The following is a 23,198-nucleotide window of genomic DNA, read 5'->3' as shown; positions in this document are numbered from 1 at the left end:
TTACTGTAAAATCATTATTTATTCAAACTTTTCCATAGAGAAAATGTGTTTTTCTTTATGCGGTATGGGTAAATTCTCAATTCTATACAAAACTGCGTGTAAAACTTTAGGTGTAACATTTACAAATATACAGGAAGAAACTCCAGTTTGTTAAGTTGGAGGACACTCAGTCACTATTAAAAGAGTAAAAATGTGTGTTTGTGGGCAGCTACAAAAATAGAAATCAATTTCTGGTAGATGTATGTTTGGTATAGCAATATAGGTCAAAAGCCTTCTGTTTAAGTTTCAGAAATCAATATATGTCAAACTAATTTTAAAAACAACAATTTAAAAGATTTTTAAAAAAAAAAGAACACACCTCTCTTCACGCACTGAAACTACACACCCCAAAAATGTCTAAACTGATTTTAAACATATCCTATGCAAGTAAATGCACATTTTGTTTTGAATTTAGGCTACATGAAACAACAGAGGTGCCACATGAAATTAAATAAATAACTAAACATGAATCTAAGCTTGAGTTTAGTAAATAAATATGCTGGGGGCGTGGGGGGGTAAATATCAAATAAAGTAATGGAGATGACAGATACAGAGCGAGCTACTGCTTCATGAGTTGCAGAAGGGTTAATTGCTTCGGGATGGCTATATGGCTTATCATAGTTAGGAAGGCAACTCAGTAGGTTACACAGTTTGGAGTTCAAACTAATTCAGTTTACAAAACAAAAATAAAATCATTATTCAATAAAATTAGTTTGTGGTCTATTAAAACAAATGTGTTGTTTTCCATTGCTTTAAAACCTAACACACACAAAAAATCTAAAACTACTGTGACAGTGCATAATTGTACAATAAGTCAATCCTTCCTCACAAAACATGTAATCCATTTTTGCACTTTCTTGAAAAAGAAGTTGTACAGGGTAAATAAAGGGGCATTAGTCCATGACTGTTCTGAAAGAAAATAGGCATTATTAGAGGAGAGAGGCCATCTAATATGGCTTCTACTGCATTCCAGGTTATCATGTATATCTGAAAGACCTTGAAATGTGCCAAGTCTTCTTGATTCATAAGAGTCTCTTATGCTCTCTCTGTGGTGGGAGCGGTTGGCCTCTCCATGCACTTCATTTCCCCCCTCTCCCCTCTCCTCCTCCTCTCCTCCCTGACATCAAGCCTATTTGAGAAAGCCCTTGTAGAGGAAATGGGAGCGACTGGTAAATCTCTCATTCTCCAAGCAGAAAAGCAGGTCCCTGAGATTGACACGTGTGATGCGTTGCCGTGTGAGCCTGGAGCCCGACGAACCAGCCCCACCAGACAGAGAGGGACCTGTTCCTGATCCCTGCGAGATGGGAGACAGGTGGGAGGGAGAAAGAGAGGGTGAGAGGGGGGAGTGGGTATGTGATATTTGGAATTTGTGGGAAGAGAGGTCTGATAAGTACACCCAAACAGGGGTGGAAGAAGTATTACATTTTTTTTTAACTTATGTAAAGAACTCCACTACAAGTAAAAGCCCTGCATTCAAAATCTTACTTAAGTGAAAGTACAGTATTATTAGCTGAATGTACTCACAGTATCAAAAGTAAAAGTAATTGTTGCGCAGAAATATGGCCCCTATGACTGATATTTTATTATATAGCCTATTTTACTATTAGGTTGTTAATACTGATGCATCATTGCTTAAGCAGTATTTTACTGTTGCCCCTGGTCGAGGTGGAGCTAGTTTTAACTACTTTATATACTATTAGGTAGTTTTATCCAGTGGTTCCCAACCTAGGGGTTGGGCTCCTTCCTAAGGGTCACAAGATAAATTTGAGGGGTTGAGCTTATTTATGAAAAAACAAAGTTCTGCGACACAAATATTCTTCTTTTGGATTTTTCTAATTTCTTTGCTTTTTTTGTGAAATACTTGATAATTTTGAGCCTCAAACAGTTATTTATGAAACCATCTGAGAAGTTTAGAGTGGAAACGTGTTTTTGGTGGAACTGCTAACAACTCATCGTCACAAACCGCAAAGGCTGAGAACCACCGGTGTAATCTTTAACAATTTATTGTATTTTATAAGCCTAAATTAATAATGCTGACCAATAAGTAGCAGCAGAGTGGCTAAGTGTGTGCACTGATTGAATGCACCATCTAGCTGGGGCGGTCCAAAGACAAGCAGATTATGTCAGTGAGTAAAAGTAATAGTAAGAGATACAAAAGCATCCGCTGCCGACCCACCAGACTACAGAGCAGCTTCTTCCCTCAGGCTGTGAGACTACTAAATTCATCCTCAGCACACCCATGTAAAATAGTTTTATTTCTATGACTTATTACTTATTCACCAATCTACTGTATATCATTTTTGCATATAACGTTTGTTTTTTTTGTTTTTGTGAGTAGCAAAAAAGGGAATTGCAACTAAATCTCGTTTTACACCCCTGTGTCGTAAAATGATGAAATAAATCAACCTTGAACCTTGAAAATGAACGGATGGATGCATGTTGGCCAGTGAACTGTTGTTCCTTAGCAAAAGTTGTCAGAACTTTGAGGGTCAAGTAAGAAAGTGGATAGTGTTTAAGAGCAAAACTCTTAACTGTTTGTGTGACCGCTGCATACAAAGTTTTAAAATGGTTAAAGAAAAGACTTTTGCTACACAGCAGTCTATTATGGGTATTCTGGATGAATTGTAAATTATGCATGAAATAATCATTTCTAGCCTCTTTCTTGATACAAGCAGTTCATCACCATGAACCCTATATCTGCCCTTTTTTAGGCAGCAATGCCATGCAGATTATTTAAGATGCCCTGCAGTCATGGCCTCCATTGCTTATATTTAAAAAAACTACTCAAAATCCTTCTGAAGTAAAATACTGTTTTGTTGTTATTCCAAAGTGTGTTTGTTTAATTTGGTAACAACTGTTACACTACACATTCACTGCTACAGCAATTTGCATAGTACTTAACAGAATAGAATACAACATTTTTTAAGGAACATGATAATGTAGTCTACATCAGGAAAAACAGCACAAAAGTAGCATTGTCACTGGGAGGCATGCAAGGTGTACAAATGAACACTATTTAAATTACGGCAATCTCACAGTAAGTAAAAAACAAAACAAAAGGAGGTATCACACATTGTTTCCCAACATTTGTTTTTTTATATGCCAATTCCTGTCAGTGTAAATTAAAGAATACAGGGCCATTTATTGTGACAAATGGTTAGACACTTATTTCACAGAACAGGCTCTGCTATTGTGGTTCACTAAGGGAAGCAGACAGAGGCTTGTGGTCAAAGGAGAAATCAATTAACTCTAACTAACCAATAGCAGTGATGTGTAGCAGCTAGGACCAAGCATAACCAACAGCTGCAGCACTGGTAGTAAAGGTTTGTCACATTGTCTCATTGTATTAAGTGAATGTGACTGGTGACTTGTTTAAATTTGATCTGTGATTATAAAAGTCAGCTGAGTACAGTGCTCTGCCAGAACTAACGAGCAGCTTGATTATATTATTTTCTCCAGGTATGTGAACAGCACAGACGACTGACAGCAGGTTTCACTCGGGGTAGTACGGGCTGTCAGTGACAGCTCGTCACCAAATCAACCTTGTCTGGCTCATCCAATCACTAGAGAGAACTGTTTAACTGTTAGTGCTAACATTAGCTATTTCTGTAACCAGTATTTTATACTGACAAAGAAAGTAGATTTTTAACTGTAACCTGATATTATTGTTGCTGTTTCCAGCATTTTAACTTTATAACTTTGGTGTCTTTTGTTAAAGTGTGAGTCATATGTGGCTCTCCATTTTGTCTCTGTCCAGCTTATGCTAATTAAGTAATGTAAAGAGATGTTCTCCGCAGAGTGTAGAGGGCAAAGGCTTTATGACGGGGGTTATACTTGACTGCTATCCCAGGATAAACAACACTATATGGGGAATGTGCTGTGATAGTATTACCTCAGCTATAGCAGAGGACGATGGAGAGTCCAGAATCTTCCTCTTCTTCCTTGGGCCGATGGCTGCCAGAGCCGTCAGGTTGGCCTCCCTCTGTCTCATCTGAGCCAGCTCCTGCTGCTGCATCTGGACAACGCACACATACCAACACGGAAATCAAGCACACAGTGCATAAATGTACAGAAACAGAGACTAGTTGAGCATCCTCCTCCTCTCATCCTACCTCTTTTGCCTTCTGTTTCAGACGCAGCTGCTCTGGGTCCTCCTGCCGAGCTCGAGACTGCAAGGCCAAAAGCAAGACACATTTGCAGGTGTTTGAAAATTAATGATGTCCATTCTGCATGAATATCTACAATCACATGGAAAACTTCCTGAAAACTTTCTGAAAAGCAGATTCTACATCAACTACTTGTTGAATAGTCCCATATCCATCAATATTTACATTTAGAGCTAAACATTATTTATACTACATGACAGCTGAATAAAAACCTGTTCACTACTTCAACTAATTTTGTTATGCCCAAATGATTTATTAAATCCATGTATCGTTTTATCCCTAATGTCACATACCTACTGGAAATAAATTTGGGGTTGTAAATTCGTCCCCAGTGCCATTTGAAATATCTCACAGTACATTTGTTAGAAGCTGTTTGTGTTACATCCTAACAGGCATCCTGAGGGTGAGTCAAAATCAATCACAGGCAACCTTTTGTTGAACTTTATAAAATATAATGTACCTCTGGAGAAGAGAATAGCTGCGGGATACCAAACCACTAAATATAGGCCAAACAAATCAGCATTTATTACACACCTGCTATTATTAAGTGAACCTTGATTTCATCTAAACATTAAAAAGTAACACATGTCACAGTATGGCCTTGATGTAACTTGATGCTTGAAACTGCTGAAAGTATTTTTAAACCTGAAGGCCTTCAATTACATGTCTGCTGAATGTAATATATTAAAGTGCATGTTTTCATGGTTGTGTAAGATGTTGTTTCAATCTCCCAAAGAATATTTTATCCAGGTATTTATTACAGAAAGGCATTTATTTGTGAAAACATCAAAACCTTTCAGTCTGTTATAGGGCTATTTATTTACACTCTATTTGAGACCAGGTATCTGAATCCACAGATTCCTACTTACTCCTCAACACAAAGATACCACATTACCTTCTAATACAATTAGAATTTTGTGTAAATGAAATTTCACCAGTAGCCTTTGGACATATTATTTTGATGTCTGTCAGTGACGCTGTACCTTAGCTGCCTTTAGGAGGATTTCTCTCTCCTGTTCCTCCTTTCGTTGTTTTTCTAACTGGTCCAGCTGCTCAAAGAACTTGAGCTGAGCACGAACATCACTGCTCTGCTCATAATTGTCATCCTCCTGCCAATAGACAGCAGTGTTACAATGTCATCCCAGGAAAGACCAAGATTACAGGAGAGAAATGATTGCATATATGTGGACTTGAAGCATTGCAATATGTATCTCTTATTTGCATACTAAAAACAACATTTTAAATACAGTAGACCTTTTAGTGTCGTAGCACCAGTATTATTTGTCTGCAAGAATCTCTCTCTATAATGTCGCTGTAAACAAACCTTGAAATTGACATTTTTCTGCTGGGCCACTTGGGAAACTTTTTCCAGCAGGTTCTGGAGCCGCTGCTGAGTAGCGTGGGAGACATAGTTCACCACCTCCGCACCCAGGTCTGTCACACCATACCTCCTACCTGGAGGAAAGAAACAGCAAGACACCTTGGGGCTTTAGGAGGTGGAAGGAAATATATTGGATTGTCAATAATGTTGTAAGTGTCTCACCAATCTCCAGCATTCTCCTTTGTAGCAGGGCGCAGGAGAGAAAAGCCTCATCCTTACAGGAACGTGTCACCGCTCCTACTAGCCCAGAATTGGTTGCTAGGATATTAGCGCTTTCTTCTGATAGGTTCACTCCGGCCATGGAGGCCACATCGTTGATGTCGTCATCATCTCTGTAAACATAAATGCAGTAAGGCAAACCCAATCGCTAGACTGATGACCATGAATCCAGATATGTGTCTCACGGAGGTGTGACAAAAATAGCATTGAAACTTGGAGAAATCGTTTTGTTGAGCTATAAATGTATCCTGACAATGAGATTAAATAATACATTGATATTTTCTATTTTGCTGGGCGAGTTATAAAAGTTCCCAAACGTTAATTGAGTGATGCTAATACGTAAGCGAGTGATTTAACAACATTTATGGTAAAACTGATATGAATTCTGTTATCTTTGTTCTTACTTGAATGTGCCACCCGCCTCTTTCAGCTTGTTCTTTTGAGTCGGGGTCAAGGCTGCAGCATAGACTTGTTTAGAAACAGGTGGCACCTCCGGCCTCACAGGAACTGGCAGAGACACAAAATCACAATAAATACGACAGGTCACCCAAAGATAGACACACACATGCACAGACAGAGGTGTTATTAGATTGACATCCTCACCTGATTGCAGCTCTTTAAGCTGGACCTGTTGCTGTCCCAGCATGATGCGGCCAGGGGCCTGATTCCTGAGAGTCACCATGGGGGTTGTCGGTAAGGTTACCTGAGGTCTCAACATTGCTCTCTGCTGCTGAGGCTGGAGAACCTGCAAGTTTCAAATGCAGATTATGTAATTATTACCAGAATGACATGTATATACTTTATGTTTATTATGCAATTTCCGGTAGTGGAAATTGAGATGCCTTATATTTGATATAAATGCATTTTGGATATTTATTAGTCAGTTTACCAGTGAGGGGGTCTGTCCTGGTTTGGTAATGCCTGGCTGGAGCTGGGGTCTGCTGACTGGGGCAGTGAGGCGGGGGACTGGGCTGCTCAGGACCACCGTGGTGGGAGTGTGTGAGGTGGAGACTGGACTTGAAGCCGGCTGGGGGAGCTGACTCTGCTGGATGAAGGCTGCTGAGTCTGGGGTGAGCTGCCTCAAGGCTGGGAGGCTTCTCTACAGGAGACAAACAGGTGGTTTTACTGATCTTTGCTGGAAGGTATATCAAAAACGACAATAGAATATAAGCTTTCTTACCTTGAGGAAAGGCACAAGGTAAGGTTGGGGTGAGGAGTTGAGCTCTTTGTACAATCTGCTGGTGAATTCCTCAGCTTCCAGTCTGCCCTCCTAAAACAATATATAGGCATAAAGAGCTGGGAGTGAGAGCTGTCATATTTGGAGGTACAGATAATGCTTCTCTTGGCTGACGGTTTTCCACTTTTAAAGGCCAGCTGGGATTTTTGTACTTTAAAATAAATGATTGTATTTTAAAGCTTTCATTTGTCAATATCCTTGTCAAATGTGAAACATTTCTACGATATAGAAGTTGACAGGTTCACGTGTGTCTCCTGTATGTACGGCTCACGCACCAGCAGGTCCTTGACCAGCTCTCTCACACTGGCTGCAGTCTCTGTTGATTGCTTCCCAGTGGATGCCAGCTTGATCAATGTAGACAGGAAGTTCTTACATTTCTTCACATTCTCCATTGTCTCCTGCCAAAAACACAGAACATTCAGATTCAGATGAATAAAGTCTAATTTGTGGATATCCATGTTTTATATTGCAGCATGCTTATTTTTAGTAATTGTCTACTTAAGTATATACTTGGAGTGTCACAAAGTCTACAGTACACTGCAGCAATACATGCAGGCACCCAGCTCTATCTGATCCCTTGGGCTTAGCACAACTCACTTTGCTCACTGTTACTGAGGTAACTGTGGTCCCAGCTGTTTGGCTGACGGTACTGGGGGGCATTCCTGCTACTGCAGCCCCAACTGAGCTCTGGGAAGACAGACATCACGATCATATTTAGGTTATTAAACACATTTTCAAACCCCACTTTTCAAGTCATCACAAGAGAGTGTAGGTTTTAGAGCTGTTTCAAAGTTGATCAAGTGCATCACCCTTCAAGTTTATAAGAGGAAACAGGTGCATTTCTTCTGCACTGAATTTCAGTTGGGTGCTCTTCCTCAAAAAAGAACTTCAATGTGTTGGTTTTAAGATATTAGGAAAGAAGTCAGCACTCCAGCGATATGACATTTTGTGATTGTTTTATTTATAACTGGCATATCTTCTGATGCGTTTTGCTGTGTGTAACACATAAAACTTCAACAGGTTTTCCTATAGAGTAGGTCTAGACCGTACTCTTTATAACAGAGACCCAACAAATGCCAAGCTAGTAAGCAAGTAATAATGTTCAAATTCAGACCTGATTTCCTTTATATTTTAGAGAGGTTTGGAGTATGATTTTAATTTTGTTTCATATTTATTCTCATTGTTATCTACCCAAGACCGTCCTCTTTGTCAGTGTTTTGGTTTATTTTGTAAAAAGAAAAAACAAAGCGTTAAATGAAATCTTAAGTAAAGAGGTAAAAATGACACAACAAAGTACGGTTTACATTTTGTATTACCTTGTCATTTGCAAGTGCCTTCATCATTTCAAGTGTTAATTGTAAATAAAAAAATAAATAAATAACAGTTATGCCATGACATTCTGTCCAGAGTCCAGAATCACCTGGGACCTTTGGCTGCTAGCATTTATAGAATATCTCTTTATAAATAAGTATAAATCCTCCAAGTCTAGGTCTCAAATCTACTATAGTAAATCCAGGAAACAAGGTTCAGGATAACCAATAAACCCTGGCAAATGAAAAACATTTTTTCACACTATGCACCAAATAACACACCCTCTACAGACTGAGAGTTTACATGCTTTTCATTTTGGAAAAATGCACTCATAAGATCCTTCTAGTGTCACTTTGGCACATAAACTTGTATGGCGTACAATAATATAATATCAAGCTGACCCAATTTCAATTTCAATCGATTGAGGCACTTTGTATCATCCTTCAGTCTGCAGCTTGTGCAAGTAATGGACACAAAACACTGTGCTACAAGCCAAATGAACATAATCAGAAATTATTTGACACCAACAGGCGGGGTTACCTGAAGGATAGGAGGTCTGTGAAGGGTGGTGGTGGCAGCAAGTGACGTTGGTGCCGGACAGCCCTGACGGATGATGGTGCTGGGAGCCACTTGTCTGCTGATGATGGTGTTTCCAGGAGCCTGAGAGAAGGCACAAAGTGTGACATGATGTGCAACACCCAGTTTCATCAAACCAGAAAAGATAGATAGATAGATAGATAGATAGATAGATAGATAGATAGATAGATAGATAGATAGATAGATAGATAGATAGATAGATAGATAGATAGATAGATAGATAGATAGATAGACATCTATTGATTACATCTAAATACATAAATAAATAGCTATATGTGTTTTATAATTATAATATACAGTATATGTTGCATAAATGAAGACTAATAATATAACACAATAAACATACAAGCACACTACTTTCCATATACCTACGGTACAAATGTGATATAATTTATCTAATGTTCTACTCACTGACCTTGGTACTTAAGTGAGACATAATGGTTGTCAATATGAAGCTCTTCCTAGGGTAGACTGTCACCTTACCTGGCCAGGAGGCACGTTTGTTGGTGTAGCAGTCCGAGGTGTCATGCCTCCCTGTGCCTGGGCCTGCATCTGGGCTAGAGCCTGCTGAGGAATCATCAGCAGCTGTCCACTCTCACTGCGTACAAGCACCATCCCTGAACCAACCCAAGGAAGTATCAGTGACAACTTGAATATAATTATACTGAAATCGCTAGGGAGAAGTAGTATCAAAACTGACGCTCTTCTAATAAATGAAACAGTGCACAGCTAAACCGCTATGCAGTGTAAACACAATCAATTCATGCTGTAAATCTCACAAAGTAGTCACCATAAATCATAACAGATCAGTGGTTTAGTGTTATTTAAAGAATCAGGGGCGCTACTCACAGAGAGTCTTAAGAGGACACATGCTTTCTATGTATGATGTATGCTATATATTATTGGACGATCAACATTCAATAAGAATATAATCATTCAATGTTTATTTCTACAATCATTGAGCAGAGGCAAATGAAAATGAAACCATCTTGGTGAGTAAGTCAAGTTTGAAAATAACTGCCTGTGCACATACAGTAAAAAGTTCTGACTTCACTCACCCGGTGGGAGCTGGATGTTATGTATACTGGGCTGTCCCGGGGAGGTCTGGGGCAGCCTTGGGGCCAACATCTGAGGCGTCAGGGCTCGGATCCCGCACGGACCGGCAGCTACCGTAGCCGGAAGCCGGGGAGCGCCCGGAGTGACCGCCGGCTGCGGTGCTGACTGTATTATTGTTGTGGGTGGCTCTGCCTTGATTATGTGCGACCCTGCGCTAACAGACACCGAGTTGGACGGCTGGCTATTGTTTACAAGCGAGGTTTGTATGACGATACCTGTCTGACCTGTTGTATTGGCAACCACAGCAGGGCTCGCATTATTGTTCCCATTCAAAGTTGCACCCAAACCCGCTGTTTGCATAGGCGGCCTGACGAGTGTCACAGCAGGTCCAGTTGTCGGGCTGACAGGCTGAGCTGAAGCGACAACACTCGGAGAGTTCAGGAGAGGCGACTGAATTACACTGTTTGACGAGGTGGGCATTATCGCACTGGCTAGCCCTTTTGACATCACTGGTCCACTGTTGACAGCTGTGACAGTTATCGCAGTACTGCTGCTGTTACTAGTGCCACTTGTCACTGTCGTACCCCCGAGAGGGGCAGCGCTTCCTGAATTGTGAGAGTTCATAGTTTGGCTCCCATTGAAAGCCTGCATTGAGTGTGAGCCTACTTTCCCCTGGTGATTAGGGAGAGAAGTTACTCCGCCACTGGCAACAAGTGTTTTGCCAGGCTCGTGTCCCGTGGTGGAGTCCGTGCTTGCCGTCGACGCATCCATAGTTGAACCATGGGGACCTCGTTATGATGAGACCCCCTGCACTTCAACTTGTTTAGAAGGAGCACAAACAATCTTGAATGTGATGGGGCAAGTCTCTGACACATGTGCTGTTTTTAACTGTCAGCTCCGGCGCTTGCTTTTCGTGTATACTCGGAGAGACAAAGAGGAAAACAACATTAGTAGTTACAGCGTACCTGCTTCGGCAATCGTCTTGACCAAGTCCCAGCTGGACATTAACGTTAGCTCGCGCTACCCCCTTGTCCCGGAACTATAGCCATGTAATTACCGGCTGTCTCGTGCCTACCCCAGTGGTTGTTGTGACACAAGAACGACAGTTGTGACTCTACAGACTGTACAGGATGACAAACTACCGCTTTATTCACCTCTGTGTGTAAAAAAGGTTCATCCAGTAGACCGGGGCCAACCGCCATCTTCACGCTCCTGCGAGCTTGTGAGAAGTGAGGTATTTACCAACTGACATGCGCGTGCGCACAACAACTAAACGGCTCCGTGCAGGGATTTCGGCGAGCTGTGGTTGGCTGTTCCACATTCTAAAAGGCGGTACCAATGGCTTCAGCTGTCATTCCAGGGGATGCATGAGACGAAACAACATAGCACTGGAGACGAACTATTTTCCTCAAACGTTACATCTTCGCCGGCGTGTTTATGCTATCACGATAACTATTCCGTTTCAGAATTGCACCGTGTGACTCTAGGTAGAATAATAACGTGGTTTACAACAAGCTAACAAACCAAATTTCAGAGTTTAATCACTCTCGATGCGCTGTGCAAGATGGCTGCAGTGTTTTGGCCAGCAAGTGAAGTTGCTTTTGTAATGAGTCGTTTGAGGGCGCCCCACCCTCCTTTTAGAGAGGAAATATTGTACTGTACTGTCAGCAGTCATGGGATGCAGTGTGGTTAAACTCCCACGTGTGCTGACTTTTAGATAAATGCAAAATGCAAACATAAAGTGTGTGTTTACTTATACTTACAAATATATGTTGAAATATATATTAAAATGTACCGTATGTAATTCAAAAGTTACACATTTACAGCCCATAGGCTAAGAGGTGTGCAACTAGCCTACTAAAGTACTTTTCTGGTGTACAGTTTTCATATATGTCAGCAGTTAGAGCATCCAAATCTTAATTAATTAATATCAGTCACAGCTCTGAGGAATTTCAACCGTAATAAAAATTAAAAGGGAGAATGGCAAATAAACTATTATTATATTCTACTACTCAGGATAATCAGGTCATATAAATGTTAAAAAGAAAAAAAATGATAATTGATATTGTAGAATTCCAATTTCTGTTTCTTTTTAACATTTAATTATGGCTTGATTATCTTGAATAGTACAATATAATATAGGCCTAATAGTTTATTTTCCATTTTCTCGTATTTTTCAATTTGTTCTTTTATTTTTGGATAAAATTCTATACATATTGGTGGAAGGTTAAGTGGGACAGGTAAATCCTGATGCTCAACTCGACAGACTTGCTTTTGTTTCTCGCGGTGTACGCCGGCTTGCTAAAGAAACTAACCCTGTCACACGCGCAGGTGACCCAGCAGCAGAGAGGGGCGTCATTGATTTTATAAAGCGCACAGGTGCGCGCTAATTGTGCATATTGCTGATTAGTTCATGTGTGTTGTGTACCGTGGTTTAATGCTCTGTGATTTAGCCGCTGCCTTTCAATTTGAAAACGTATTTTCACTGCGAACATGAGTGCTGGAGGAGGAACACCTTACATTGGCAGTAAAATAAGTTTGATATCGAAAGCGCAGATTCGATATGAGGGAATATTGTCCTCTGTCGACACAGATAGGTCCACGGTTGCTTTAGCCAAAGGTAGGTTGATAGGTCACACCTGTGTTTTTCTTTTGGACAGTTATCTCTGTTAAGTTGTGAACGGAGCATGCCTGAGACAAACAAAACCTAACTTTCTTTCCAATTAACGTTCTTCGCCAACAGTTAAATCCTATGGGACAGAGGACCGGCACACAGATAGACCAGTGCCACCCAAAGATGAAATTTATGAATACATAATCTTCAGAGGAAGTGACATCAAAGACATCACTGTGTCCGAACCACCAAAGCCACACCATGGGCTGCCTCGTGACCCTGCTATTGTACAGGTGTGTGGCTGTACTTAAAGTAACATCCACTTTGTAGATGTATTTGGCATTAATCAAAAGTCACAATACTCGCTAATGAGAAAATAAGTTCCTTTTATCTTTTTTTTGTGATTTTTAGTCATCCTCTGCTGCCTATCAGCCACGCTGGAGTCCATACAGAGACATGATGCCCACCTACAACCAGCTGGCTGCTAGTTCTCTACTCAACCAGCAGTACAATGCAGCACTGGGTCTAGGTACAGTAAAGAATCTTTTGGACTCATCAGATTCTCAGAAATGTCATTTGGGCTTTTCTCCAGCACTGTGGAATGTCTGTGGCTGTTTCTCACGTGTCTGCAGTTGGTCAAGCCCCACCATGTTTGTTCCTGTTCCCTCAGTACCAGGACTTCACGGCATCCCAGCCAGAAAAGCTCCCATGGTGGAGCAGGCTGTCCAGACTGTGCCATTGGCCAGTGCTGCTCAAAAAAGGGGGAGGACTTCAACCCAGCCACCGGGCAGACAGCCTGTTCGTCCAACCCAGCGCTCTGGCCGGGGTGGTTCCCAGGTTCAGAAGGAGAATGTACTTACGAGTAAGCAAAGTTAACAGTGGCTCATAACATACAAGAGAAATCTCGCCTCCTGTGTCTTGCATTGCTTCTATTTTCCTTTTTTAATTCAGCTCAAATAAGAAACATCTTAAACATTTAATTTATTACCGTTTAGGTCGGGCGCCATCTCAGCCAAGTGCAGCCAAGCTTCAAGGCCAAGGCACTGAGAACCAGAAACCAAGGCAAAAACAAGGTATCAGAACTTCAAAATGCACATTATAAGCTATTTCTTACTGAAAGAATAGCAATATGTTTTGTCTTGTTTCTTTTGTCAAACATCTGAGGCGGGCAGATATACAGCAGTATTTTTGTCAAAGTAAACAAATATTGCTCGCGAAGCCGCTGTTCCACCAAATGGCACAGGCGCTCGTTCCTTCAAACCAGCAAACTGATTTTCCCCGCTGGGGTCTTTTTAAAAAAGTAAATATCCAAGACTAGATGAACCTGTTTAAATATTCACTAAACCAGTTTTATAGTAGTGTTTGCCATGTCTGATTTTTCTGGCGCTCACTTGCAGGCAATCGCCGGTCCAGGAATCGAAGCAGAGGCCAACTTCTTGTGAAAAATTCAAAGGCCACAACCTTGCAGTTTGAGTCAGATTTTGATTTTGAAACTGCAAATGCTCAGTTTAAAGATGATCTGACAAAGGAGGTTGTAGGTATGTTTATTTAAAAGGATATCTGTCAATTCGGTTTCAGTGGACACAATATAAAGCAATTTTAAGGTGTATGTGTTTGCTGCAGTTGAAAAGGTGGATTCTGGGGAGGCCCAGGACCACCAGGGTATGCAGGAGGAGGAAACTCTCGGAGAGAAGTACTACAACAAAGCCAAATGCTTCTTTGACAACATCTCCTCAGACCTTAAGCCCAGGTGATTATGTACACTTGCTGTTGGTCTTTGTTACCTCATGGGTTTGTCGTGCTGTACAATATATTTTACTTTGTGCATCCTCAGGAGAACCACCTGGGCAGAGGAGAAAAAGTTGAATATGGAAACATTTGGAGTGCCCGGCCGCTTCCTGAGAGGCAGAGGATTCAGGGGCCGAGGACGCGGAGGACAGAGCGCCACTGAGCAGCGACCCCTCCCAAAAATTGGTAGTGGGAGGGTGTGAATGCTTTTTCTTTATTTCTTTTTGTTAACTTTTCTGTAAATATTGTAGTTTTTCTACTTATTTAAAAAGTACCTCCCTTTTTTCCTGCCATTTGAAGCAAAGATGGGATTTGTTTGGGGTTTTTTTTTTGTTGTTTTTTTTTTTTTCTTTATCCCAGAATATGCATCAGGGAATTTTGTACTTTGAACATTATATGAAATGGGAGAGCAATTTCTTTTAATCGAGCAGCTGTATGCTAGAAGCAAATTTCTTCATTGGTAGTTGGCTTGGTAAAATGCAGTGTGGAATTTGTCTTTTGAACAGGCCAGCAGGCATGTAATTTAGGATTTTTGTTTTTTGTGCTAAATTTATTAAATTCTTGTCTAACTGGCTGTCCAAATGTAACTCCAAATTGCTTTTTGGAGGATAGCTGTACTTTATTTTTTTCCTTACTTTGTGAAATGAAAACTGTGGAGGACTTTGTAACAGTTGCTATTAAATAAGTTATGATTAACAGACTGGCTTTCTTCTCTGGTGCTGTAAATTTTAATTGGAGAGAAACAGTTAGAATACAAAGATTTTATTTTTTAATATCAAACTTTTTAGAATCCATCAACCTTAAAATCACAGCCAATACAGTTGGGGGGGGGGGCTAGAGAGACATTTGTTTCCCAACTCAAGAACAAATGTTTTCAGGAAAAACAGGTTTTCAGTTTTGTATCGGTGGTGGCTTGCAAATGGAAGCCAGTTGGTTGAACTTGGGGCCCAAGTCATTCAGTGATATCTGGAATGAATCATCGTCAGAAATGCAGATGTTCTCCAACTCTGAGAGGTTGTCTAAGTCCCCCTCATCTGCGTAGAGGTGAGGCTGATAATCCACATCTTCCTCTGTCTTCTGGAGAGAGGAGAGCCTCTGCAGGAGCAGTAGAAAATCAATGTCAACTGTTTTAAAAACTACTTATTTTACTGCTGCAGATACATGCATGCATTTACAGTGCTTATGCAGCAGAGTAGACATAACACTGTAATGTGCACTACCAACCCGATGAAGCAGGGTTAGGAGAGCTGCATGGCTTGAGTTCCTTTTGTAGAGGAAATTCATTGTACTCCTGTCCTCAATCTGTACACAACATAGTTCACATAGAGTTCACAAGATTGTTTGAGGCAGCAGCTGAAGAAACAATTAGCACAAACCAAACTGTTACTTTACCTGGTGGTTATGGTGGTAGCCATTGGCTATTGGAGAATCCCAGGTCATCTAAGATTGGAGGAAAGAGTGATTTGAAACAGGAGCAAAGATGAAAATTAACAATTGAATGCACGTCGTAACTTGACCTTAAATGTGTGCATTTTACCTGGTTGCAGTTCTCACTGAGCAGGTCAGAAAGGTTCTCCTTTGTGTAATCTCTAAAGTGTTTGTAGATGAAGTTTTGCTCCATATCCTGTTGAACAGAATGACAGGAGCAACTGAGTTAAAGTACAGTAGGTCCACCCGTGCCAAATAGCAGTCTTTAATTCTTTTAGAAGTAATGTCTTCACCCAAGTCTGTGAGAAATCCTGTAAAAGAAAAACTTGGGGAAAAAAAAAAAAAACTTGGCTCCTCAAAAACATCTTTCAAAAGAATGTGACACAGACCTACTTCAAGTTTTTCTAGTTTAACCAGTGAAAAAAGTTTTGTCCATATCATTTCCATCTTTAACCACCTTTGTTGAAACCTTTCTGTATTGCATTCCATCAGGCAGACTTTGCCAATCAGATGGATCATGGTGCTTCTTATCAGTAGACACTGCCAGGACACTGCCGGGTACCTTGAAAGAAAAAACAAACTGGTACTGATGTTCGCATGTAGAAACTGGAAAAGTATTATGGTATCACTGGTTCGTTTGCAAATGTTTTTAAGCGGTGACCTGGCAGTCTGTTCCTGGTTTTTCAGTGTTTGATGCGAGGAGGGTTTCTCCAGAGGAATCACAGGTCTGCAAAGTGCCGGACTCTTTTTTGCAGGAGATGACGACTGCCATCAGCAGCAGAACTGTCGGCGAGATGGAGACGACAAAATTCAGTGAGTTATCAGAATTGTAACAATACGTATTATAGTATACTCTGATACCAAGTAAAGGCAATGATTCAGTTTCTTACACAGGAGTAAAAACAGCGAGGCAAACACTATGCCTATAGCGCCAAAGGCAGCTTTTGTGGAAGCAACTCGGCGGCCTCGGCAGTTAGGTGTCACAGAGCAATCACACACGGTCACACTGAGGCTGTAAACGCCAAACTCTCCCTGCATGTCAGAGATCTTCAGATCAATTGTGTGCGGACCAGGATACACACTGGGCTCCTTCATCAGGCCAGCTGTGTAGCCTGTGAGAAATAATCACAAAATCAAATGGTTGTGGGTTTTTTTTTAAATGTTTGCTATAATATTTCACTACATGGCATAGCAGTTTCTACCATATGAGGGATTCAGTTTCCATTTTCCTTTGACATCCCCCAGCAGTTCAAATGTAAAAGGCCCTCCGAAGGGATTTTCATCTAAGTCAAAGGCTGTGATGTTGGTGGTGGTGGGGCTGTCAGACACACACACATCCACATTGTCCACTGTCAGCTTTGGCACATTGTCGTTCTGGTCATTCATGTGGATGTTCAGTGTGGCTGTGCCTGTCATAGGTGGATTACCTATCCAAGATAGAAAACAATAGTGTCACAAAGCATTTGAAATCATTACTTGGTCCTAAATGTATTAAATATTTGGTGTGTGTCCATGCCAACCAGCAACAGTTTGAGTTTTACCAGCATCCACTGCATGAAGTAAGATGGTGTAGACTCCGTTAACAACATGAGGAGATTCTCTGTCGGGTGTCTTGGCAGTTGTGATGTCTCCTGTGTGGGGATCCACCGTCACCCAGCCAGCAGGATCATTTCCCACCTTGTACCTGTGGACAAACACTGTTTGCTTTAGTGTCGGAGGTCCCAGATAAGAGCTGAAACATGTTGGAATAAGCATCACACTTACACAAAATCTCTTGCGTGACTGAAGTCGGGATCGACAGCAGACACTTTCTCTACCCAGGTTCCAATGGGTGCGTTCTCCTCCAGCATGGCCTCTTTGACCCTCTCACTGAACACTGGGGGGTCATTAGTATCCTCAACTTCAATAATGACTTCTACAGAGTGAGGCTGACCTGCACCAGGACCATCACCTTTACGGGTGTCGACGTTCCAGAGGCCTGAGGACGTCCTCTCCTTCACTTTACAGGAGAAATATGGCGCCTCATTTTCCACTGAGATGGACAGCTGCCTCTGTGCTCCCTCCTCAAAGTCTAAAGGCTTAAATTATACAGTAGTTACATTAAATTGTTAATTTATTCTACATATTTTTATTTTTTTCAAAAACATTTTCGAATTTCATTAAAGCACAGTATTTAAACATGTTTATTTCAAGCGCAAGCAGACATACTGAGACACGCATACGTGTGGTAATTAGTACATGTCAAACTAGAAGAGGGTGTCACTGTAATGTAAAGCATGCAGCTAAACACAACTTACTTTTACTACTGTCAGGATTCCATCATTGGTGTCTGGGTCTGTTTCTATCTTAAAGTGCTCTCCCTCGTCACCCTGTACAGTGTATTGGACTCTCCATGCCGGGCTGTGTGGGGTGTCTTTGTCTGTCACATGTAGCCGCAGAGGAGAGGTCCCGGTCTCATCTTCTTTTACTTTGCTAGAGCCCTATTGTATGAATCCAGGGTGCAGAGGTCAGGCGGAAAAATCTGTTAATCGTACTTCCTACTCCTATCGAGTGTACACTTTCCACCCATATTTACTTGGAATTGACAAGCATCAGTTGTTGTTTATTCAGTCATAAAGTGTAAAATTAACTGGGTAAACACTGGCATAGTGTTGAGTGTCAGTTAAAACTGAACATTTGAGAAATCTGTTGTATATATTCCTTGTAATAACATGTAGTTTTCTTGTCAGGTCATATAATATGTTGGGGGTGATTCCCTGCAAATTAATCCCAAGAATGTGTACCAGCTTAAAAAAGATACTTTCCACAGGAGAATGTCCAAGCAGATTAAAAGAAGCGTATGAAATATACTGAAATAACAGACAAAAGCATTTGCAAAAATAAATGCATCCACTTATTAAAACATTCCTTAGGCCAATAAAATGAAAATGCAAATTTACTTCACCAATGCTCTGTTTTTCGTTTGTGTGCTTGCTTATTTTGGTTTCATCCCTGCAACTACTTTTGAAAACAATTTTTTGTAAACCCCCATGGACAATTATAATAGACAAGTTTAAAAAAAAACTTCCTACATTTAGTATACTACTACAACTGTACCCATCATTGTAGAATTTCAAAGAACAATGTTTAGAGTAAAAAAAGATTGCAACAGCAATATGTCATGTCTAACATGCACTGTACATCGGGATTGTAGATTAAAGGTGTGATTACTGCACATGTGTGTATAAAAGCATGAAGAACTGTGTGATCTGCAGAAATCAATGTGACGTTGTTGAGAATATGTTAACAAAGATGACTGCCTACTGTTAGTCCGCTGATGGAAGGGAGATGGTTGTTGCCATCCTGGACATGAATGACAACAGAGGTTGAGCTGGACAGACTGACTACTTCACCATGGTCCTTGGCCTCCACCAACACTGTAAATGTTTCAGCCACCTAAATACAAGCAAATAAAGACGGTTAGCTTAATAGTTTTTCTTCTACATTGATGAAGTTGTATCTTGAATCCATTTCCTTTGAAGCAGCTTAATCATTTTGCACAATATGTATTGTTCTAAATTTGTTGTTTTCATTACAGGTATACCCTTTTTTCAAATATATCTACTGAATATGATGTAAGTTTTGCAACAAATCCAGTGTCACTGAGACACACTTAAAAACTCCTCCTTGGTAAACTCACCCTGCTGCATATTTTAGTTCACATAAGGGAAGTGTTTTTAAAAATACTTTACATGTAATTAGACATTGCTCAAAGAAAGCACTCTGCACATACTTGCATAAATACCAAATTCCACACACTCCTGGCAGAACTAGCAGGACAGGAAATTCTACCATAATTCGATCTACTGTGTAGTATGTACTATATATCTCATGTGATTCTGTCATTTTAACAAAGAGGACTCTTGCCTCATAATCCAAACATCCTTTGAATGAGATTGTTCCAGAGTGATCAATGAAGAATTCAGTGTCTGGAGGGTTTGGAGACACAGATTTGATTTCGTAGTGGAATGTTGAGTTTGGTGTCCCTCTCTGGTCTCTGTCATAGGCCACAACCGTCAGGAGATGAGAGCCTATTTGGAAATGACAAAACTCTTTAGGCTGTTCAGAAACAAACAAAGGAGGCTTCTTAATAGACATTGAAGCTAACAAAAAGGTTAAAAAAAAAGGGGATATGATTTATTATATTGTTTACCTTGTGCGTTTTCCTCATCAATGCTAACTTCATACAGATCTCTCTGAAAGCGTGGTGGGTTGTCGTTGATGTCCAGTATGGAAATCTCAACTCCTAATTTAGTGTCACTTGATGAATCTGACTTTCTGGCCATGAGTTTCAGCTACGGATGGATGACTCAAAATTAGTCACAATACAAAGAAAAAATATGATGTGTGATGAAGTTCCTGAATATTGTGATTGTGATATGAGATTTAAGAATTTAAAGATTCAAAAAGTAGGCACAAGTCTATCTTAAAACAAACTGTTCATAATGCATTTCCAATGTAAGTGATGGGGGACAAAGTCCACAGTCCTCATTCTGTGCAAAGATCTTAAGTTCAGCTGAAGTTAATATGAGGCTTCAGCAGTCTCAGTTATTCAATTCAATTCAGTTCAGTTCAATTTTATTTATATAGCGCCAATTCATAACAGAAGTTATCTCAAATCACTTTTCTTATAGAGCAGGTTTTGTCTTTACTCTTTATAATATTATTAATAGGGACCCAACAATTCCCACCATGCACCAGCAAGCACTTGGCGACAGTGGCAAGGAAAAACTTTTAACAGGCAGAAACCTCAAGCAGGACCAGACTCTGGGTGGGCGGCCATCTGCCCTGCCCGGTTGGGTTTAAGAGAGAAAAAGTTAGTAAAAGAAAAAGTGGGTATCTTTAAAAGTTAGTCTTCTTAAAGAGGGAATTTTGTACCAAAAGACTAACTTTGGAAGATGTTTATTTGGCTAAGTCAAACTGCTGAAGCCTCATGTTAGCTATGACTGAACTAACGAATGTATTTTTGCAGTATTTTGCAGCTTCAGGAGTGAGAAATTATCTGTTGGTTACCAAGAATTCTTACTCATCCCTCAATTAGACTTTTTACAGCAATGAGTCTGAGCACTTTCTGATGTGTTTATTGTGGAAACTCATGAAGGTATTACCAGTAACTATATGACAGATTGTGTATGCCTAATCAGTGTGTAGTTTAAGGCAGTATAGATGTTGGCATGTAATATGTGTTGAGTCTCACCTTAAGCATTGTCTTCTCCTCATAATCCACAGCCCTGTGGACAGACACTGTGCCAGATTCTTTATGAATGGAAAGGACTCCCTTTGGCTCCTCATCCACTCCTTCCCCAAATAAATCAAAGTATACTCGATAGTCTTCCTCGATATTTATCTACAACACAACACCAAACACTTTACAGTAAGCTTTGGGGAGCCTGAGACTTTATTGGTCATTTATGAAGACTTTGGAGTGGCCTAGTCAAAGTCATGACCTGAATCCTATTGAGATGCTGTGGCATGACCTTAAAAGGCAGTACATGCTCGAAAACCCTCCAATGTGGCTGAATTACAACAATTCTGCAAAGATGAGTGGGTCAAAATTCCTCCACAGCGCTGTAAAAGACTCATTGCAAGTTATCGCAAACGCTTAATTGCAGTTGTTGCTGCTAAGGATGGCCCAACCAGTTATTAGGTTTAGGGGGCAATCACTTTTTCACATAGGGCCATGTAGGTTTGGATTTTGTTTTCCCTTAATAATAAAACAACCTTCATTTAAAAACTGCATTTTGTGTTTACTTGTGTTATCTTTGACTAATATTTAAATTAGTTTGATGATCTGAAACATTTAAGTGTGATAAACATGCAAAAAAATAAGAAATCAGGAAGGGGGCAAACACTTTTGCACACCACTGTATTTTCATTATGAAAAAAACATGATCTACATGGATAGAAGTGATAAAGATTGAAGAAAATTATTGCAGGTGTCAAAATAAAGCTCATTATAGACAAATAAAGACAACTAATTAAAAAACTGATTGTCTTTTAAGAGCTTTGAATAAAAATATAATGTTTGATAACAGTGTTCAGTAATCAGTGGGTGTATCAATTGATGAAATTTTGTATTTGAGTTTGAAAATGAATACATAGCCTTTTCTGGTGAAACTATGTATTTGTTGACACAAAATCTGGCTAGTTTTCTTTACTCAGTGATTTTCTTACCTTGCCCAGCACATAGGGGAACGGCCCTGGATGCCCCTCCTCTATTGTGAAGGAGTCAGTGATCCAAGACCTTCTGTGACGGCTCAGCAGCTCTGAGCATGTTGTACTTGACAAATAACAAACCTGAAAGACGAACAGCCAACCAAACCTGAAGCACAGTCTTTTCAATCAAAATCATAGTATGCAAAGCCGGAGTGTTTGTTTAAGGTGGTAGGTGGGAGCTCATAATTTATGCTTGGGAATGAATTTGTTTAAGACTTGTTGTGCTGCATACCTGGTGAACCGTGCAGTTCCTAGGAACTGTAAACACAGGCATTTATGCAGAAACAATACCGGGATACTTTACTTTGCACCTTATCTTTGACTATACAGAATATTCTTTATATGTTTTGTGTACGCAACATATAGACCAACAGAGTGCTGGAAAATGAAATTAACTGAAAAACGAACCAAGTGACTGATTTTATAGATAATAATCACTTCCGTTCCCAAATATAGAGAAGCAAATATTCCTGTTAAAGTAACATTGAATTTTATCCAAAATTGACAAAATCAAGTAACAGCATTAATTTTCGGTGTTGTTACATACCAGGAGGAAGAAGTAGAGCATGATCTTTGTTGTTCAGTACATCCAACTCAGAGTGTTCGATGACTGGCTTTCTTGAGCAGAGTAAGACAAGATCCTGCCCTCTCTGCTTTACACACCCACACACATGAACATAATACACACAGGTTACAGTATGTGTGTGTGTGCGTGCGTGTGCGTGTGCGTGTGCTTGTGTGTGTTTATTCAACCGACATTCAATCTTCATTCAACCTTCAACACGTCCCTGTTTGCTCATGAGGTTTTCTTAAGAATTAAGAAACACCGCCTTATTGTTTCTGGGACACAATGTGCAGTATTTGCTAAACAATCATCACTCCTGCAAAAAGATAAAAGTAAATGATATCTTTTTACTTTTTATATATTTGATTCCTGTGATTCAACATACATTTTGTGGTCTCATCACTCCTCAAGTAGGGCTTTTTATGAGGCTGCCCTGCAGGTTGTGGTTGTAGCGTCTTCACACTTCTCCAAAGCATAATTTTTAATTGTTTGACTGGACGCAGCTAAGCACTTGTTAACACTCATAAAAGCACCTTGAAATA

At 40.3% G+C, this 23,198-nt stretch overlaps 3 protein-coding genes across 3 annotated transcripts; 1 reads left to right on the top strand and 2 right to left on the bottom strand.

Annotated features, from left to right (window-relative positions):
- taf4a (TAF4A RNA polymerase II, TATA box binding protein (TBP)-associated factor) lies at positions 1-12,221 on the bottom strand. The gene is made up of 15 exons (XM_044223682.1): positions 10,009-12,221; positions 9,434-9,567; positions 8,894-9,013; positions 7,640-7,729; positions 7,318-7,440; positions 6,986-7,075; positions 6,695-6,904; positions 6,409-6,550; positions 6,210-6,312; positions 5,749-5,918; positions 5,530-5,660; positions 5,189-5,314; positions 4,152-4,208; positions 3,932-4,054; positions 1-1,333 (listed from the first exon to the last, which is right to left on the bottom strand). Exons 1-15 carry the CDS (start codon positions 10,775-10,777, stop codon positions 1,169-1,171), a joined length of 2,553 nt encoding a protein of 850 aa, XP_044079617.1. The 5' UTR covers positions 10,778-12,221; the 3' UTR covers positions 1-1,168.
- Positions 12,222-12,373: 152 nt separating this feature from the next.
- Positions 12,374-15,106, top strand: LOC122888945 (protein LSM14 homolog B-like). Its single transcript, XM_044223899.1, has 8 exons — positions 12,374-12,626; positions 12,750-12,913; positions 13,032-13,149; positions 13,291-13,482; positions 13,616-13,693; positions 14,018-14,158; positions 14,244-14,370; positions 14,455-15,106. The coding sequence occupies exons 1-8, from the start codon at positions 12,500-12,502 to the stop codon at positions 14,609-14,611; spliced, it is 1,104 nt and encodes a 367-aa protein (XP_044079834.1). The 5' UTR covers positions 12,374-12,499; the 3' UTR covers positions 14,612-15,106.
- Positions 15,107-15,154: 48 nt separating this feature from the next.
- Positions 15,155-23,099, bottom strand: cdh27 (cadherin 27). Its single transcript, XM_044223695.1, has 17 exons — positions 22,639-23,099; positions 22,050-22,172; positions 21,073-21,222; positions 20,029-20,170; positions 19,743-19,906; positions 19,140-19,271; positions 18,134-18,316; positions 17,601-17,914; positions 17,378-17,520; positions 17,039-17,263; positions 16,727-16,948; positions 16,498-16,619; positions 16,294-16,398; positions 15,946-16,032; positions 15,801-15,848; positions 15,633-15,710; positions 15,155-15,503 (listed from the first exon to the last, which is right to left on the bottom strand). Exons 1-17 carry the CDS (start codon positions 22,657-22,659, stop codon positions 15,300-15,302), a joined length of 2,463 nt encoding a protein of 820 aa, XP_044079630.1. The 5' UTR covers positions 22,660-23,099; the 3' UTR covers positions 15,155-15,299.
- Positions 23,100-23,198: the final 99 nt, after the last annotated feature.

Source organism: Siniperca chuatsi, linkage group LG2 (genome assembly GCF_020085105.1).
Source record: "Siniperca chuatsi isolate FFG_IHB_CAS linkage group LG2, ASM2008510v1, whole genome shotgun sequence".
In the NCBI taxonomy this organism is placed as follows: domain Eukaryota; kingdom Metazoa; phylum Chordata; class Actinopteri; order Centrarchiformes; family Sinipercidae; genus Siniperca; species Siniperca chuatsi.
This window is presented reverse-complemented; position numbering and strand designations above follow the sequence as displayed.

Excerpts from the sequence above, each read along its gene's own strand:
- taf4a (XM_044223682.1), bottom strand. The coding sequence starts at position 10,777 with ATGGATGCGTCGACGGCAAGCACGGACTCCACCACGGGACACGAGCCT. Across the intron at positions 4,209-5,188 it reads TCCTCCTAAAGGCAGCTAAG|TCTCGAGCTCGGCAGGAGGA; the intron begins GTACAGCGTCAC and ends TTGGCCTTGCAG. Across the intron at positions 4,055-4,151 it reads TGAAACAGAAGGCAAAAGAG|ATGCAGCAGCAGGAGCTGGC; the intron begins GTAGGATGAGAG and ends TGCGTTGTCCAG.
- LOC122888945 (XM_044223899.1), top strand. The coding sequence starts at position 12,500 with ATGAGTGCTGGAGGAGGAACACCTTACATTGGCAGTAAAATAAGTTTG. Across the intron at positions 12,627-12,749 it reads CACGGTTGCTTTAGCCAAAG|TTAAATCCTATGGGACAGAG; the intron begins GTAGGTTGATAG and ends CTTCGCCAACAG. Across the intron at positions 14,371-14,454 it reads TCCTCAGACCTTAAGCCCAG|GAGAACCACCTGGGCAGAGG; the intron begins GTGATTATGTAC and ends GTGCATCCTCAG.
- cdh27 (XM_044223695.1), bottom strand. The coding sequence starts at position 22,659 with ATGCTCTACTTCTTCCTCCTG. Across the intron at positions 22,173-22,638 it reads TGCTCTACTTCTTCCTCCTG|GTTTGTTATTTGTCAAGTAC; the intron begins GTATGTAACAAC and ends TTCGTCTTTCAG. Across the intron at positions 15,849-15,945 it reads TCAGTGAGAACTGCAACCAG|ATGACCTGGGATTCTCCAAT; the intron begins GTAAAATGCACA and ends CTCCAATCTTAG.